General features: G+C 33.5%; 1 protein-coding gene across 1 annotated transcript; it reads left to right on the top strand.

Moving 5' to 3' along the window:
- Positions 1 to 4,073: 4,073 nt before the first annotated feature.
- Positions 4,074 to 17,714, top strand: slou (homeodomain transcription factor slouch). Its single transcript, XM_013309926.1, has 3 exons — positions 4,074 to 4,582; positions 16,807 to 17,129; positions 17,408 to 17,714. Exons 1-3 carry the CDS (start codon positions 4,285 to 4,287, stop codon positions 17,654 to 17,656), a joined length of 870 nt encoding a protein of 289 aa, XP_013165380.1. The 5' UTR covers positions 4,074 to 4,284; the 3' UTR covers positions 17,657 to 17,714.
- Positions 17,715 to 20,343: the final 2,629 nt, after the last annotated feature.

The following is a 20,343-nucleotide window of genomic DNA, read 5'->3' as shown; positions in this document are numbered from 1 at the left end:
AAGGGAGGCCGACAATTGACAAATGCGTCCTCGACAGAGTCCCGTGCTTACAATTAGCTAAGGAATGTATCCGAACGCTTCGCTAGTGATGTGCCGTTTTTTTATCGAGTAATTAACAACGCGATACTAGAAGACTAGCTGCCAGTTACTTCAGCAGTTCCTAAGTGTAGATTTCATATATTAAAACTACATTAAGGCAAACGATTATCCAATTAATGTCTATAAAATAAAATTTAAAAAAAAACCGAATAAATGTCTATAAATATATTTTTAATCTTGTTATATTTATAACGATTATATGTTAATTGTTTCTTTTTATTAATTAGAAGCTATCGCCCGCGACTTCGTCCGTGCGGAATAAAAAAAATAGTAGCTTACATTCTTCCAGACTATGATCTGCATTTATGCTAAATTTCATCAAGATGTTCAACTGTTCTGAAGATACCTTCAAACATACATCCATCCATCTAAACATTCGCATTTATAATATTAGTAATAAGATGATAAATATATGTAATGGTTGAGAATTATGGTATTTATTAATCTAGTTATTAAATTAATCACTAGAATTTGACAGCGCGGCAAAAGCGCTGTAAATCCGGAAAAGTAAACTTTTTGCGCGCGCATTTTGGAGGTTAGTTTCCCTTCGTAATTACATCTAAATTGACTGTTAGCTTTACGAAGGGGGGCTCTATTTAAAGAGGTCTTTGTATGGACGGCAATAAATCATTCCGTCCTGTCGAGCGATGCTTGTGCGAGCGTGACAAATTACTCGCGCCATCTAGCGGCCGGTTAGATAACTGAATTTGAATTATATTCAGCCGTAATTAGAACAATTATAAATATGAGTTAATTAGTACTTTAAACGTTAAATGAAGTTAATTAACTATTTACTTTAAATACTCTTTGTTTTTAATAATTGTAGGACAAGGTTTTAATAAAATTTATAAGTTAGGGTTGTGAATAATGAAAAATGACATATATGTTTTAGGGCTGTCATATTTCCACAGTTTTTAAATATCGAATTGTTTTTTTTTTAAATAATCTAACGCTGCTATTATGTTTTATTGATTCAGCCACAGAATTAAACCGTTTGAAGTGAAGAGAATATTAAATAAATTTTTGCGTCCATCACAATAAAGCCAAATTATCATACGCGGGAACATTATGAAATTTACGCTAAAACGTATTCAAAGGTTCCATTAATTATGATGCTATTTAAATATATAATATCGCTTCAAAGTTTCTACTCTATTTATTTTGACAAATAAATTCCAATTAGAAATGAAATGGAGATGAATTTGAAATATTTTTCTTGGGTTCCGTAGACAAATGTTTTATTTATTAATTTAAAAAAGGAATTTCTTGATATATATCTATTGTTAGTTTAAATGACTAACCGTGGGTTTGTGAGACCAAAATCCCCGTTTAAAACACATAGTTACTTCTGTTTTGTTGATGATAATGACAGAGATGACGATATGTTTTCAAAGATTTTGGTCAGAAACCCACGGTAATTAAATTATATTTTTTATGCAAACACGAGAGTGGAATATAAACATACATATGTATGTATTGCAAATATAAAAAGTAAAACAAAAAAGAGTGTAATGGAACTAGAGAAATTACACATTTTTTGAACGTTTTTTTTTATCAAGCTTAAGGATCTCTAAGCGTTCTTAAATTATATTATTTAATTTGTATATCGTGCGAGAACATATTTTACAAATTCTCAAAGCGTTCACTAAGAGAGTAATAACGTGCCCCATCTTGTTTCACTACGGTCAAATTAATTCAGATTTATATATTCAATTAACTGACAAAGACGTATATTTGTCGCTTTTTGATAAAAAACAAGTCTTTTGAAATTTTAAACACAAATTGGTTATTAAAATTCTTGGCCGGTTTGCAGTATTTGTTATAAATCAAACGTACACGTTTTTTACTTCTTTGTAAACTAACGCACTCAGAGTTAAGAGATTAATAATCACTAAATGACTCTGGGTACGGAAATCTTACTAATATTATAAATGCGAATGTTTAGATGGATGTCTGTTTGAAAGTATCTTTAGAACGGGTAAAACTATTTTTGATGAAATTTGGCATACATATAGAACATAGTCTAGAAGAACACATAGGCTACTATTTTTTTTAATTCCGCGCGGATGGAGTCGCGTGCGACAGCTAGTTCTTTATAAATTGTATACTAATTACGAATGTATGGGAAGCTAATTGTTTTTGCTCATTTGTATGTTTGTATGGTTGTTTTATCTTGCGCCAATTACTTATTGATTGAACGATTTCACGAGAGATTTTTTATCTTTTCTTTTGAGACGTCATTCGTATTTCCTACTTCAAAGTATTATAGAGGTGTGATTCGGGTATTTTTTTTTTCAAATAAAGTGTTTAGTATGGTGACGTCACAGCGTTGGTAGATTGAGAGACTGTAGGTGACAATGATCGTCAGCCGCGGATCTAATCACGTGGGGATAAACGTTGTACGCGGAGGAATCTGTAGCCTTTTTTGTAGCACCTCTATAGTATACAGGGTGTTACAAATAACGTTAGAATATAAATGTTGAAGTGAAGTGTGTTACAATTGTGTTTAATGCTATAAATATAAAGCTATTTTTATATGTAAAATTTATGAAAGAGGAGAAAAACAAGTGCTTTTAGGGGTTGTGAAAGGCCTTATTCGCATATTTATTTCATTACTTATGTATATCTCTCGAGACATGATCTGAATAAATCGTTTTGTTTTTTTTAATAGTAATAGTAAATAGGTTAATGTAACATCCTGTATAAAGACAATTAGTGAAAGGCATGTCGGAGATGTCGTAACCAATAGTATCGATGGCTTGTAATCGAAACTCTTTATAACGATTAATCGTTTTAAAATGACACCGATAGATGTCACATCAAACCAGACAGTCTGTGAAAGGCTTGAAGTGTGTGTGCATAAACTTTGGACTTCTGATATTTTTCTAGTAGTGCGATGTCTCTGAAAAATATTGCGTTGTAAAAGAATAGAGGTGTACACGCATAAACTTTGAACTTGTGCAATTTTTTGTATGAAAAATTATGAAGGTTTTTTCCGGAAATTAATATAAAGGTAACAATGCCAATATTTTTGTACAAATGTTTCGGCGATACAATTTACAACAGTATTATAAAGTATACAGTAGTAAATAAAGCTACACTAAAGTTTTTTCTATTTTTGTCATTGAATTTTGAAGTTTTCTTACCCAATTTTAAATAAAATTTTTGCTATCCTAAGTCTTAAGTTTATACAGTCGTGTAATGCTCGAACAAAAAATCGTTTAACTTAAACTTTTGTGAGGAATGAGTTCATTGTTGTGTAAACATTAAAATTTTTAAAGGATTCCCTTTTAAATAAGAAAGATTAAAGATTCTTGACAAAATTACGAAGATTATTCTTTGCTAGTGTGATAAGTAAATCTACATTTTTTTAATTATAATTATCGTAGCCAATAAACCTTCATAGGTCGAATAAATTGGTGTTAATTGCCGGCCAGGCTCATTCAATAGTTTTGCAAAATGACACAGCGCTTACAAACAGATCGTTCAGCTGAAAAATAAATATTTTATCGTAAAGTGGCAACACCAAACAGGCTAATGGCGGCCGTCCCGCCCGCGCGCCGCCGCCGACCTATTAAGTTCTAAACTCAATAAACATCATTGTTCCAGCGCTTAACTAGGAACGCGCGCGGGCCGCTCGGGGCCGCTTTGGTCGCTTCCGTTCGCGGCGACCTCTAATATTCATAAGTCAATTTCCTGCCCCATTAATACGTAACGAAGTAGCGCAAATGGCCTTATCGCTCGTGCGCGATTACTCGCCCGCCGCTCTCTTACATAATTCAACGTATTAAACGAAATTGTTTAAACCTTATTGCTCGATTACTCGCCTCCCGGTCGGGGAACGCCCTATCGCGCGGAGCCAATCTACGGCCCGCGTCCTGCCCCTCCATAAGACTCAGCCCACCCCGCACACGGGTCCCGCCCGTTTTCCCGTATCCCTTTTCAGTCGTCGTCCAGTTGTGACGATCGGATGTTTGATGTAGATGGACGCGGCTGCGCCTGCGTGATCGGATCACAGTGCCGTGCGTACTCACCCGTTACATCCCACAGATTTATCTCATTTAACCTAATATGTTATCATAAAAGACTCGAAGACTTGAAGGTGAAGTGTTAAGTGCAGCAAAGATTCAACCGGACGAAGGAACGTTTTCCAATGTTAGCGTTAACATTAACATAGACGTTGCTATGACGATGCTTGCGATGGCGCGAGGCTCTGAGGACAGACGTGAGGATGAGGCGGCGACAGAGGCAGAGGCAGAAGCCGAAGCCAACGGAGAAGTAGATGTGGTCGGGGTGGAAGAGGCCGCACCGGTGGACCTGACGAGGCGGCTGGGGCTGACGCGGCCCCCAGACCGGCCGGCGATAGCTTTCTCCGTGGAGAACATTCTGGATCCCAATAAGTTCACGGGGCGGTCAGACGTACCTCTAAGATATGAGGATCACTACTGGAGACCGCATTATGACAGAGACGATAGCGACTCTGGTAAGTTATGACAAACAATTGTATTCTATTTTAACTCATTTTTTATTTTTACCTCGTAAACGTGGTTATGAAGGCAATTTTCTAATTTTGTACATTTACCTCTTAAATCTAGATATAAAGTAAATTAAGACTTCTCAAATTAAATATACTTAAAGGATTGTGGCACCAAACGACAGTAAAAACATTCAAAAATAAATTAAATTTACATATAGTGAATTTCCTTTTGTTTTGAACTCCGTTAATAAAATCAGCTAGGTAAAAATAATGTACTTACCAAAAGGAACTTAACAAACAGGTACTTACAAATTCATGAAGTCATCTTGCCACACTTTTGCGCTTTTTCCACACGTATTTTTCGCATCTTCAGTAATGGATATCCTCTTTCTCTTTCGTTGAGTTCCGTGTCATTTTCCACCGGTACTCATTTCTGAAAAGAGAAAGTTTTATCAATTTTCTTCTACCCTTATTTTATTTAGGTACTAGCAGTCGCCCGCGACTCCGTCCGCGTGAATCTAAAAAAATAATAATTAATGTAGCCTATGTGTTCTTTCAGACAATGTTCTATACGTATGCCAAATTAATTCGAGGTCCGTTCAATCATATCACATCCATCTAAACATTCGCATTTATAATATTAGTAAGTTAAATAAAAAGCAGCTCTTTAAGGCATAAATTCAAAAAAAAATGAATAAATATTATTCTATGTCCGTCTCCTGGCTCTAAGCTACCTCCTCACTAATTTTCACGCATATCGGTAAAGCCGTTCTTGAGTTATAAATAGTGTAACTAACAAGACTTTCTTTTATATACATAAAAACCATTTTCAAAATTATATTTCCTGATAAATCGTTCCGTATTAAAGTTCTTTTTCGTACAGAAGTCTTGAAATGCGTTTGTTGGTATTTCGATATCTTTTGTAAGCACTAATGCGTGATAGATTTCAACAGTACATTACCTACAAGGAAAATTATAGCATTACTTAATAACATTTATTTAGTATTGATTGATTTAATATTAACAAATGCGACTGAGCATAAAATGAATTACTACCAAAATCATTTGTTTCTCTTTTTTCTTGACAAAATTAATTTTATACACGTACAGATTCGCGTCGGTGGCTCATTGGTCAACTTGACTTGCAATCTGCAGGTCTTAGGTTCTAATCCCGCAATGTACCAATTTGTTTTTCGATTTCCGATTTACATATGTACATTTATCCGACGTTCTTACGGTGAAGGAAAACATCGTGATGCTGCACATATCTGAGAAGAAATTCAAAGATATGTGTGAAGTCAACTAACCCGCACTTGGCCAGCGTGGTTGACTATGGCCTAATCACCCTTCACTTAGGGTTGGCTCCGAGCCCCTCGGTGGGGACGTATAGTGAGCTGATGATGATGTACAGATTATAATGTTTGGAAAAAAATGTATTCGATAAAAAGTTGAAATTTCAAATAAAAAAAAATCTAAAACTACAAAAATTTAGGTACAGAAATTAATTCAGGTATTGAAATGTCCATTTTTCTTTCCGTTTAAAATATATCATCTTTGTCATCTTTGACAAACCAGAAATAACGATATGTTTTAAATGAAGATTTTGGTCTAAGAAACCTACGATTAGAGTTTGGTATTAATCTATACAGACTATAAATAATAATTTAATTGTTACTTCTTATATATAAAATTTTCGTGTCACAATTTTCGTTCCCATATTCCTCCGAAACGGCTTGACCGATTCTCATGAAATTTTGTGAGCATATTGAGTAGGTATGAGAATCGGCCAACATCTATTTTTAATCCCCCGCGCGGACGGAGTCGCGGGCGACAGCTAGTATATTATAAATGTTAGTGAGAAGGTATCTGCAGAACAGCTAAACGAATCTCGATTCAATTTGGCATAGAAGTAGATGTAGAACATAGTCTGGAAGTTTTTTCAATTTGAACAGAGTCGCGGGCGACAGATAGATTGACATAAAAAAGAAAAAATAAGTCCGATAACTATTAAAATGCACTTCACTATTAGTTTTATAGTTGATTATTTGCGAATATTAACTTATTATTTAAATATTGTGTTTTTAATAGAATACGTGACAATCAAATCTATAACAAGGTCGTAGTTGTTTAAACAAATTTAGTCTTTATTTCTTTAGAGTTAAAGTTTGTTTATACATATCGGAAACATGTTTGTTTTATTGACAATCTTTTAGAACTCTCAATTAACTACGTGACGAAAGGTAAACGTTTTTAGTATAATGCATATCCGGAACTTTAAACGTTTAAAACTCAATTATGGTTGAATTGAAATGTTCCGACGGACGTTTTTTTTTAAAAACCGACGGCGAAAAGTTTCACAATGCGCGATATTATTTAAAAAAAAAAGCGATTTAATTGCAATTATACGCAGCTTTTAATGATGCATAAAATAATGGCTGAAATATATTAAAAAAAAACTTAATTATTCTTATTCCTTCTTTAAATTGTTTCTACAAGAAGATATATTTAATCGAAAACTGCATTTCGAAACTCATTATCATCATCTCACTATACGTCCCCACCGAGGGGCTCGGAGCCTACCCTAAGTTAAGGGTGATTAGGTCATAGTCAACCACGCTGGTCAAGTGCGGGATGGTTGACTTCACATCTTTGAATTGCTTCTCAGATATGTGCAGCACGATGTTTTCTTTCACCGTAAGAACGTCAGATAAATGTACATATGTAAAACACATTGGTACATGGGGGGATTCGAACCCAGGAAACTTTTCGATAATACTTATTAATTAAATCTTTCTTCGTATTAATATTACAATTGTAGGTAAGTTTTATCTCACTCATATAAGATGCGCCTCGTAGGTATTAAAAAAGTTATATTGCACCAAATATTGAAGGAAATTAAGATGTTTTAACGGTAAACCTTCACATATCAACGTCTTCTTTTTAAAGAACTGTTTACTTATGTACATACTAGCTGTCGCGACCAACACCGTTCGTGCGGTATTAAAAAAAACTTAATTATTAGCCTATGTATTCTTCCAGTCTATGTTTTACATCTATACAAAATTTTATAGAGATTCATGCAGCCGTTCTGGAGATACATTCAAACAAACATCCATCCATCCAAACATTCGCATTTATATTAGTAAGATAGACGTGCCATCAAATAATTTTGACGTTGTTGGAAACATATCTTAACGCAAGGTTGACTCGCCTTTATTCCTCATTTAAAACCTACTTTACACATTTTCGTAGATATTAAAGAAAATATTAAAATAAAAATAAAAAAATAAAATAAAATAGCCTTTATTGCTTTACAATTTATGATAGTTATACATGCCTATTAACTAAAAAAAAACTAAATTAATTTAAACAATTCTACTAGTATTTAAATGATCGGCAACTTGTTTGTATTGAAAAGCTTGTCAATTGACAAAGGCCTCCTCTAAAGATTTCCAACTATTCCTATCTCTTGCTAAGCGGATCCATAACGGTCCAGCTATTTGAAAGAAAATATTAAAAACGAATAATTAACTAAATTATTAAAAGGAATCCCTTTAGACAAGGTCACTAAGATACTGGAAGCGTTCCCCCTTCGAATAGCTACCTTTCGTAGTATATTTTGTGACGTGCCCAAACTATGTCGCGTGCCATTAGTTCGGTACCCCTGTCCTGTTTGCGACAAAGCACCTTAGTTTTTCATATCACCATTACAGTCAATAAAGACCTGATTTATTTATTTATCCCGTCCGACGGCCGATGTCCGCCGCGTCCGGAATCAACTAAACTGTCAACACTCCTCCAGCTGCTACAAGCAAACGCGCAAATTGATTTACAACTACCGATTTTATGGCGTATTAAACTTTTAATTACGCGTTAAAATATTTATTAATTTTTATACTTTAATACTAATATTTGTTTAAAGATAAAAAACATACAGACCAATTGAGAATCTGCTCCTTTTTGAAGTAATTTTACTAATATTATAAACTACCTGGACGACACCGTCCGCGTGGATATATAAAAAACTTAATTAGTGAAGCCTATGTGTTCTTTCAGACTATGTTCTATACGTATGCCAAATTTAATCCAGAACTGTTCAGTCGTTCTAGAGATATTATATCTTAAAACACCCATCCATCCATCCACATTGCATCCATCTAAACATTCGCATTTATAATATTAATAAGTTAAATAAAAAGCAGCTCTTCAAGGCATAAATTCGAAAAAAATGAATGAATAGTCCTATGTCTGTTTCCTGGCTCTAAGCTACCTCCACACCATCGTGCTAATGTTTAGATGGATGGATGTTTGTGTGAAAGTATCTCCAGAACGGCTGAACATATCGTAATGAAATTTGTCATACAGATAGAACATACTCTGGAAGAACATAGGCTACTAATTACATTTTTTTAATACCGCGCGGAAGGAGTTGCGTTCGACAGCTAGTATGTATTCAATCTCTAGGCTCAATAAATCCTGCATTAAATTTTAGAAGAAACCTTTAGATTTGTGTTGAATATTTGCGAAATACGTAACTGAACCTAAAGCTCTGTTTATATTTTATGGTGGTAATAAAATTTTCAATGAGATAGAAAGATTCAAGATAACAGCACCTCTATTGCCATTTAGATGTTTGATAAAGTCTCCTTCAAGATAGAAATGTCATATTTGATACTAGAAATGAAGTGTCTACGCACGTTAAATCATATTAGCTACGGTTTCGTAGCCGGAAATTTCCAGTAGCGTAGCACCTGATAAAAACATTGTTATTTCAAATATTTACGAAAAGAATTAGAGCACTTTGAAGTGTCAACAATTGTGATGATTACAGTTTTATAGTAAGCATTTATCGAATTGGCGAATTCAACAAAAAAAAACTACATGTATCGGAAAACGGGATCATTTCTAACTTTTACCTTAAAGAAGTCTTGCGACAAAACGTCGTTATACAAAACCCGCAAACACTTAAAATAAGAACACGGGCCGAACGTGTGCCGCGATTGGTCGTCGTGCGACAGAGATAGCCGCTTTTTTGGCCTTTGTTGGAGTGGGACGGGTGCGACCCTAAGCCAGCGTCCCTTTGCGCAACAATCCGTGAAATTAGAGTCGTCTAAACGAATCTAACGATTATTTTATTATCCCTTTTGCACTAAGATTTGTTCCTTGCTCACTCAAATAAAAATAAAAGGTGAGTAAGGCGTCGCGAGGGTCAAGGGGCCATAAATTTTGCCAGTTTAAGGTCTGAACCGGCTTATTATGCGGCCCCTTAACCCCGGCTTGTCGAGAAAGGATACTTATTTTTAAGTGGTTATTTTATAATTTGTTTGTTTTTGAATATGTGTATCTCTATTGTTTATGAAAATGCTCTTCATAGACAATAGAGATTGAGGTATCTCTATTATTAACGGACTAACATCTTGATGTCCTGCAAATGTTTTCGTTTTTCTTCGCTACTTGGAGAAGCGCCTGAAGAACAATTTTTTTCTAATTGAGCATTAAAACTCAAATCTAATAACTTCATTTTTAACCGACCGTCGGACACATATGTAAACTCATTGTTACTTCAGCCGTTGTGTTAATTTTTACGTTCAACATTGTATGTATTTCGGTTTTATCTAGCTAAATATTTAGAAATTGGACAAGAAGTATTATTAAAATAAGTCACCGTCGTCTTTGTTAAGATTTACAACGTTTCAACGTGTAAAATTACGAATACTTTGAGAGTTTCCTTTAAATCGAAAGGGTGTTTAAAAGCCTTCAGTACGGCGCGTGTTAACGAGGGGCTTAATGTTGGCAGCACTGCTCGCCTGACTTTTTAATTACCAACCTGAAATGAAGTGATAACACCGCAGTATTCCGAATACAAATGAGTTTTTAACCTCATTTCTATTAAATGTTTTACTTTATTGTATTGTTTCGGTATTTGAAGTTAATTACGAATTGTATTTAATTTGGCGAATCAAACTTCACTTGGGTACATTGTTTAATTCAAATCTAAATGCATATGTAAATTTTCTAATTGACATTTGATTGGTCGCTTATAGGAAACGATTATTCGTTAGGGGGGGGTTTCTTTCCATATCTTTGTTAAGTACCGTCTAACTATATTAGAAAATTAAAGAAGAAAACTACGATGATATCCAGCTTTTAGCGGACACATAGGTAACAATAGCACATCTATCTAGGATCGTTACTCTAGAAAGTTCCACAGATAACTACAATGTTATTAAAATTTATAGAATTGCAAATAGCGAGCAAGATTAGCTAATGGATATCAGACTTCGAAGACAACATATCCACTAAGGAATTAAGTTTAAACGTTCAAATACCTCTTAACAGAACTGAGAACATGAACCCATTCGTCGGGCGCAGCGATCCGGCCAATCCTTACAAAATTACTCCTCTCCATTTTCTTCATTTACAAATTGATGGTTTTAGTATGCTTATACAATGTTGCTATACTAAAATGAATTGTAACTTGATAGGTATAAAGTCGAAAATGCATTCCAAACGGTCAACAAAGCACTCGACCCTCCCGGAGTGGAATACGCCCCGAGATAAGGTTGAATTTGGGTTAATGAAGTGCGCACTTAGGATTTTTAACCTTAGCAAATAGAACTTAAAGATCATAATTGTTCGTGGATTCAGTATGGGGTGTGTTGGGGTATGGGTAAGGGGTTGCGGTCCAAGTTTGTAATTAATAAAGCCCTCTCAATTACAAGTGCCTTTCCTCGCTGGATTCGGGTGCGTTGGAATATGAGAGTGCTGTGGTCGGAGACGTCTGGAAGGAGTTGAAATTTATTATACGGTGACGTAGGGGAATATTACTTTGATGCAAATTAAGTATATTCTATATTAATATTCTTTGTCTTAATAATGACTGAACGGATACGACTTTTTTACCATAAATTTTTTTCAGTGTTACTTCATAAATCGAAAGCTTAAAGCTCTTGAATTTCACATTCAGACAGTTTATGTTTATAGAATTATAACGATTTGTTTTATTAATAAATAACTTTATGGTATTTGTAGTCTTTATAATATTATTTTCTTTTTGTATTTATAAGTTACAAATATGAAAACTTTTAAACTTTTATAATTGATTTTGTCGGTTAATTTTTCTATGTATACAAAACTGCCGCGAATCTCCTCATCTTGTATATAAAATTCTCGTGTCACAATTTTCGTTTCCATACTCCTCCGAAACGGCTTGACCGATTCTCATAAAAATTTGTGAGCATATTGAGTAGGTATGAGAATCGGCCAACATCTATATTTAATCCCGCGCGGACGGAGTCGCGGGCGACTGCTAGTTTTATATATATTTTTCTATTATAATAATATTTAATATATTAAACCCTATATTACTATTATATATCTATCTATTTATACAAAGAATAAGATATAACGTGCTTAAAGTAAGACAAAAAAAAGTTTTTTTTAGAATATCATGTGCCAAAGTTACCAGGATAGCAGGAGGCTTTCGGTGTTGCCGGCACAAATCCGCACAGCTTACAGAAGCTCACAACTTTACCACGTTGCGGTCGAAAGTGGTTACTTTACGAGGACATTTTGTGAACTTTAAATTGTATTTGGTATTTTTGTACCTCATCGTTTATATGGAGTTTTATTTTTAAATTGAGATGTAAAAAATTCGAATATCATTCAGAACCCGGTGTACAGCCAGTGTGCTCGTACACTGCTTGGAATTTTTATACAAGTAAAAATAATATATTGACAATCTATACAAGAACAGGGGCGTTAGACAAAGTGCATTTGCTACGAAGCGATTCCATAGCGAATTTCATCTTATATATAAAATTCTCGTGTCACAATTTTCGTTCCCATACTCCTCCGAAACGGCTTGACCGATTCTCGTGAAATTTTGTGAGCATATTGAGTAGCTCTGAGAATCGGTCAACATCTATTTTTAATCCCACACGGACGGAGTCGCGGGCGACAGCTATTACATGTATAAAATTGCCGCGCGACAATTACATGACTTTATTGTCAGTCCTACTTCTATATTTTTGAAGTTCGGTATAGAATCGCCTCGAAGTCAACGCATTTCGTCTAACCCCGCAGGACTATAGGGTTGTCAACAAATGAGCAAATTGTTTTTTTTTTATTAGTGACAGTGGAAGTATTTATATTGTTCTCATAATGGCCACGCGTGCCGCACTAATTGTCATAGCAAATAGAAAAGCGCTTACTAAAGCGCTGTAACTGCTTTACTGACTGATTATTCGTTGATAGATAAATAGCTGATAGGAAGAAATATATGTCTACGCTGAAAGACAATCGATAAAATCAATCGGCGCAATAAGGAAAAAAATCACATTGGGCCGATTGAACGGTAGGCGAATCGGCCCAACTGGAAACACAAAAACGTTGTAATCATGAAGTTTTTAGTAAAGCGACTATACTATATTACTATGTTTGTAAGTATGTTTTTACGTAGTTTATTAAAATGTATGGTAATTTTATTATGAACTCCTATAGTATAAACGTCTGACAGATTTTGACGTTTGAGGTTATGTAATTTTTTTTTTCAAGAACTGCACTGATACATAAATGGACAGGCTATAAGACGTGCTATTTTGTGCCGATTTGAATTTCACCATTTTGGCGCTGACGGTAGCGTTTTAAAGCGGTGGTAAGAATTAGAACTAATAATAGAGATGGAATTAAATGTCAGTAACACCGACAGACGGGTTGAAGTCGGAACATACCAAATGCTATCACTTCCAAGCCAAATCATTTAAATGAAGAATTGACTTATATTTTTGTTAATTAAAAGTTTTCTTTTTTTATTATGCGGAGTAAAAATAAAAAAACAGCAATTTATATCATCAGCCCATCTGTTTTTAAGTTGTACTATTAATTCCTTACAGCCGTACACAACTATATGCTTACATCAAAGTAATTTACACTTAATTAAGTAAGCAATAAGCTTCATTTTTGTTTTGTACTAATTATTACTTAATGAAATCTGCAGTTATTTTAATTTGAACTTTATTTTATTACAGTTAAAGTGTATTTTGCATTAAATAATGTTTAGATGTTATGTTCGTATTTATATTTTGTGTTTCACAGTAAAATTAAACTCTAGAGTTGATAGTATGGAAAGGGCTTCAGTAAAGCAAGCCATAAACTGCACTAAACACGGTCTTTATCGTATATCAGGTACGATGTATGGCCGTCCTTAAATAGTTGTTTGCGGTTATTTTTTTATTTATATTCTATCACGTGTTTGTCTAAAAATGGAATACATTAGTATCAAAGTCTGATAAAACATACATTGACATATTTTTTTTGTACTGAAATTTCGGCAGTACTCGTATAGAAAATTATTACAGACTAGCTGTCACCCGTAACTCCGTGCGCTTGGAATAAGAAAAAAACATATATAATTTGTAGGCTATGTGTTCTTCCAGTCTATGGTCTACGCCTGTGCCATTCATCGAAATTCGTTCAGCTGTTTTGGATATACCTCCAAACATCCATCCATCTATCCATCCATCTAATCATTCGCATTTATAGTATTAGTAAGTAGTAAGATTTATGAAACGTTTTAAACTATTAAAATAAGTTAAAACATAAATATTAGTACTACTAGATAAAGAATAGCGAACCAATGGCACTAGAAATAAAGAAAAAACAGAGATATATTCATATTTGTAGTCAGTGTCTGATCATATGATATTCGTATACCATATTACACTGTTATACACGGTCTATTAAATTAAAAAAAAAATATTTGACTTTGAAAAAAAAATTATATTTTTTCATATTTTTCTCTATTTAGTTCTCAACCTAGCCATACATCGGTACTGTATCATTGAATTTTGGTACACGATGTATAATAGTAATTTCAAAACTAAATACAGGATGATTATTTTAAGAATAGCATTAAATGTACGCAAATATTCTTTTAAAAAGTTTCACCATTTCATAAAATAAAAGAGGATTTAATAATTCAGTATTTCTTAAAAGACCATTTATTCTTTGATGTTATATAGTTTAAACACTTTCTAATATATTACCCACTTTACTTGATAACCATGAAGGAAATTGGCTAATCATTTCTTCTAATATATCCATTAGTGTAAATTGTTTCACATCAAAGAAATGAAGCGAAATATCAAAGATTGTTTATATCTTTTACATAAAAGATAGTCGTGTTAGTTACACTATTTATAACTCAAGAACAGCTTTACCGATATGCCTGAAAATTGGTGAGGAGGTAGCTTAGAGCCAGGAGACGGACATAGGATACTATTTATTCATTTTTTTTCGTAGTTTCCAATTTGCATATTCCTAAAATATATGCTTATTTACAATAACAACACTAACCGTGGGTTTCCGAGACCAAAATCCCCGTTTTGTCAAAGATAATTACAGGGATACAAAGATAACGGCGGCGAAGGAAAATATCGTGATGCAATCTGCATATATCTGCAAAGAAATTCAATGATATGTGTGAAGTCAACCAACTCGCACTAGGCCAGCGTGGTTGATTATGGCCTACACCCCTAAGTTAGGCTCCGAGCCCCGTAGTGGGGACTTATAGTGAGCTGATGTTCATTTGACAGGGTTTTAAAGAGATTTTGGTCTCAGAAACGAACAGATCTAAAATATATTGTTAGGCACACACCCGTCACACACTTTCAATTTTAACTAAACAATCGGATTGCTAGTAGCTGGCGCTAGGTCTTTTTTTTCTTTATTAAAAATATTAGCAGATTTTTTTGTAAATTTACTAATATTTCTTTTACTATTCCAACTAAGCTCTACGCTTGTGCTAGGATATGGTTTACGACAGTAGTTGAATGGTGGGATTCGAAGCCCCGACCTCGTGATCGGAAATCCGTAACCTTAACCATTAGGCTATTGACGCTTAATATTTATTTTTAAAATTTCAAATAAGACCTATAAATTCGTAAATATGTGTCAAAATAAACCGTAATATTTAGCGGAATTTTTATTAAGAATCACAATTATTTATTACAAACGTATTTTAGTTTTAAAATAAACGCATCTGCTTTGCAAAATGGCGGATCAAACGATTAGAAAATATCAATAAACGTAATAAATATTAACACCATTTGGACTTTAAAGAGCTTATAAATTTAGTGTTATGGACGTTGGAAATAAATTATTAATTAATAGCCAATTTCTTTCACTGATGTTTATACGGCCAGTCCTAAATGTTATGACAGCATAACCTCTTTGATATCGATTTGACACTTATTAATAGTGATTTTACCGCCAATTCACGCTTACCGAACTAATAATGGCGGCTTAACACAACACGTATTTAGACGATATTTATACGTCCTGTCTACCATTAGGATTTGTATTTTACTAATTTTACTAAGCGCGAAATAATCATAAATTATATTTTAATGTTTCCGGACGTTCGCCGCCGATGTTGCCGTATTAAAAATGAATAGCGGGTTCTTAAAGTATTTCGCACTGGCAACACTGACACCGTAGGAAGCGGATACGTCTATTATATCATCTGGGAACATGAAAATTTCAGAATAATGGTCACAAGGAAATTATAAAATGTTTAATTTATACGAAGTTTCTTTTCTTTTCTTGTTTATATGTTGAGTTGTTAAAAACATATTGGTCATAGTCATTAGTTTGAAAAGTTTATTGGACTATAAGCATTGGTTGCGCGCGTAAATCCTGACAAGGGTTACATTAGAAGATAATTTTGAAGTTTACGCAAATGTTCCGACTACCCACGTAAATTGTTTCTCTGAATTATTGGAAACAAATAATAAAATTGTTGAAAGATTTATGTTTGTAGAACAACAAGCTTCCTCAAATAAGTTGTTTACAAATTATTTTTCTGACTATATACATCTACTTATAACGTACTAGTTGTTACCTACGACTTCTTCCGTGTGGAATTAATAAAAAAATAATACTAAAATTAGGAGAGTAGAGTTCAAATCTCAGACAATATATCGGAAAATCATTTTTTGCTATAAGTCATTTCGTAGATTTTGTAATGTTAGGAAGAAAAACCGACATTATGCCCGTGCATCAGCCTATTAAAATAGCAAAGGTTATGTCAGTCTGCCTGTTATGTCACTAATCTGACACTTGATTTAGTAACAAAAGCGCGTCCTTTGCTTCAAATGATTCGAACTAAAACTGTCTAAAAGTACATACATACTAGAGAAATATATTTAGTTATGTCTTCTTTGTTACAGTCAAAGATCATCTCCAAAATTCAGACATCGAAGCCGACGATGTTGAAACAGATGATCAAACTTCAAACATGGATGACGATCTTTTAACACAATCAGATTTGGACGAGAACGGAGACCCAAAGAGCCCTATCAGTTCCAGCTCCAAGAAGGGAAAAGGAGGGTCCTCCAGAGACTCCAAAGGGGGAACTAAGCCCCGTAGAGCACGAACCGCGTTTACATACGAGCAACTTGTCTCTTTGGAGAACAAGTTTAAAACGACCAGATATCTGTCCGTGTGCGAGCGACTTAATCTTGCTTTAAGCTTGAGTTTGACAGAAACACAGGTAAATAGTTAGTAATAATAATTTAAACTCTTATAATATTGATTACCCATGGATATGATACACGAAAGATAAAGTAGTAAGAAACTTTAGAATTAAGCGATTAAGAAAGATAGATAGATTCTATAGCTGAAAAGAGATTAGTTATGCTTTTTACACCATCAAGTTTTTACTAAGAAACTTTCAACTTTTCTATTTATTTTTAGTTTGTTAAAAATATGAGTAATTTAGCTTTAATTTATAAATTGACTAAATCTTTCTTATGTTAATTTTAACCCCAGGTCAAGATCTGGTTTCAAAATCGACGCACCAAATGGAAAAAACAGAACCCAGGGATGGACGTGAACAGCCCTACGGTTCCGCCGCCGCCCGCGGGAGGTTTCCCGTCGGGGCCCTATCCTGGAGGTCTTCTGTACTCCCATGGGGTCCCTTACCCGTTCACAGGGCCGGGGCCCTATGCGCCATACTTCCATCACCTAGCTGCTAATCATCATCACACTCATGGGAGTCTGGGGCACTCACACACGTGATTATGGCCTCGCCCTGCTGACGCTAGGGTTGAGAAAGATAACGAAAGTGGACTATCGAATTAGTGATGTGTTGTCGATTATAAATAGTGCAATTTATAATTTAAGATATTATGAATCGATTGTGATACATACGATAAGATTAGTTTATTACATTGTCAGAAATTTTGTTTCTAGTGTTTTTCTTTTTCAAAATATTGCTAAATTAATGTCCGTTTTCACTAGCCGTATCTTACTGAGTATATGTTATTTACAAGACTTCTCAACTAAAATGATAATGTATACTTTAGTGAAAACGGATTTAAGTCAATTGCGTTACTTTTATGTTACTTTTTTCATTTAATTTTTTCCTAAATATAAAAGTATTATCCTGTATACATTTTTTTTGGTAATATTTATGTATTTATGTTTAATTTATTTCGTAATTACAACTACATATATAAATGTACATAAGACGACCTCTAACTTAATTGTATCTTTAATCAATGGTGTAAATTCAAATGCGTCATCTTTTGGAGTTGGGCAGAATTGTAGTTAAACATTATTTAATATGTCAAATAATTTCATATACAATAAATAAAATTGGAGTGTCTGTAAGATCGAAAAAAAATTTAACTTCATTTGCGTTGCCGATAACGATTTTTTTTATTATTTTTGTCTGTTTGTCTCAACGCCGCGTTTTTTTGGTTTTTTAATGGTTGGACTGTTTTTGGGTTTTTCACTGGAAGCTACCTAATGCGTGCTTAACTTGGCTATTTTTTATCCGTACTGACAAAGTCGCGGGCAATCACTAGTTGTGTAAATAAAACTTGTAAAAATATAAACATTTGTAAATATTATAAAAAAATGTAAACTAAATCATTTAACGTTTTAATTTATTATTTCTATAATAAAATAGTAAAATTTTCAATATAATATGGTAATTGATGAAAAATTACTTGAAAAATTTGTTTTTAGTGTCATGTTAAATTTGGTTTCAATTTGATTTTTTTTTTATTTTTCACGTGGAAATAGAATATTTATATAATGTCGTTTCCGAGTTAAATTGTATTCAGATGTTTTATAACCTTAATTTTATTTGACAATTAATTTACACCTGCCTATGCTCATTATATTTAAATTAAAAGTAATTATTGTTAAATATTGTAAAATAATTTAGTATAAATACTATAAATACGGACATTGTTAGGAAACATATTTACGTTCAACAAAAATGGTACCACATATTTTAACATAAAATGATTAAGGTTATGTCATAAAGGGAACATACTGTTGTCTCCGTCTTTTTTTAAGAGAATGAAAGAGATAGCAAATAACCAATAAAAATGTCAACAAAATTTGATTTTTAGGTTATTTATTTTATTTGTGTGTTCCGAATGTATCCTATGTATAGACCCTTTTTCCACTATGTCCGTTTATATAATAAGTTATGTAATACATTGACGCTCAATGCTGTAAATACGAGTTGCCGGAGATGATTTTAATTTGTAAACTTGATGTTGGTATTAAAATAGTTTACAGTTTATAAATGTTTTTTTTCTCACCCAAACAATGATTTCTAACCTTCAAAAGATACCTTTAGTCTTACTCAAATTAAAACTAAACGAAATATAAATCTTCTCATTGTATATTCTTAAGAACGACTAGATAGAGTCCTTGTATTTACAAATGAACGCACTGGGGCTTTTGCATGACCTACTTATTACTCTTCTGAATAGCATTGTAAGTAATTAAAAGAAAAACTTTTTTAAAAATTAAAACAAGTACACTCTTAAGGATAAAACCAAAGGAATAGATAGAAATCTTCTGAATAAATATCAAATTTGTAGGCATAATTCTAACAATTCTGACAACCTTGTGGGATGCAAGCTAGAGAGAGAGAGAGAGAGAGAGGGACAGAGAGAGAGGGAGAGAGAGAGAAATATCTAACAAACCTATTGCTTTAACATATACCTATAGATGAATGTAAACACCAAAGATATTCAAAAATATTATTAGATAGAGCGGACATTCCGAGAACGTAGAACTTTCCTTCGAATATTTTAAGCATAATCGCCAATACGACTATCTGTCACAAACGTCAAATTATAGAAACAAAACTGTACCGGTAGTATCATTTTTGAACATAATTTCATTCGTAATGTCCTGTCTATTCATCTTTATATATATATAATTCTTCTGTGAGTGTGTATGTCACTGAACTTCTCTCAAACGTCTGGACCGATTTTGATGAAATTTTTTGTGTGTGTTCAAGGGGATCTGGGAATGGTTTAGATTCACAATTTTCATCAAATATTAACTTCATATTAATTTATTCAAATTAAAGACGTGTAGACAGGACAACGTCTGTCGGGTCCGCTAGTATTCATATATGTCTTTAGTATGGACATATCGTCGTATTTCTATATATCATTCACATGTAACATTAGCATGGAAAGTTAATCTTGTCAAGATTAGCAGCAGACATAAGGACAGATTTTAGTATCAGGAACGGGCGTGATTTGATACGTTAATGTGAATTGTAAAGCACGGCTTGGAATAGAAACTGTGGTTTTGTTACATGCAAAACACCTCGTCGTATTTGTAGCATACTGATGACAAATATAAATTATTAAACTGTAAATGAGCATCTGTCAAATCTTACAGTTTACAGACTGAATAATTAAAAAAAATATGTATAATAGTATTTA

Source organism: Papilio xuthus, unplaced genomic scaffold (assembly GCF_000836235.2).
Source record: "Papilio xuthus unplaced genomic scaffold, Pxut_1.1 DF827756.1, whole genome shotgun sequence".
Lineage (NCBI taxonomy): Eukaryota > Metazoa > Arthropoda > Insecta > Lepidoptera > Papilionidae > Papilio > Papilio xuthus.
Note: the sequence above shows the minus strand (reverse complement) of the source record. Positions and strands in the feature narration are given on the sequence as shown.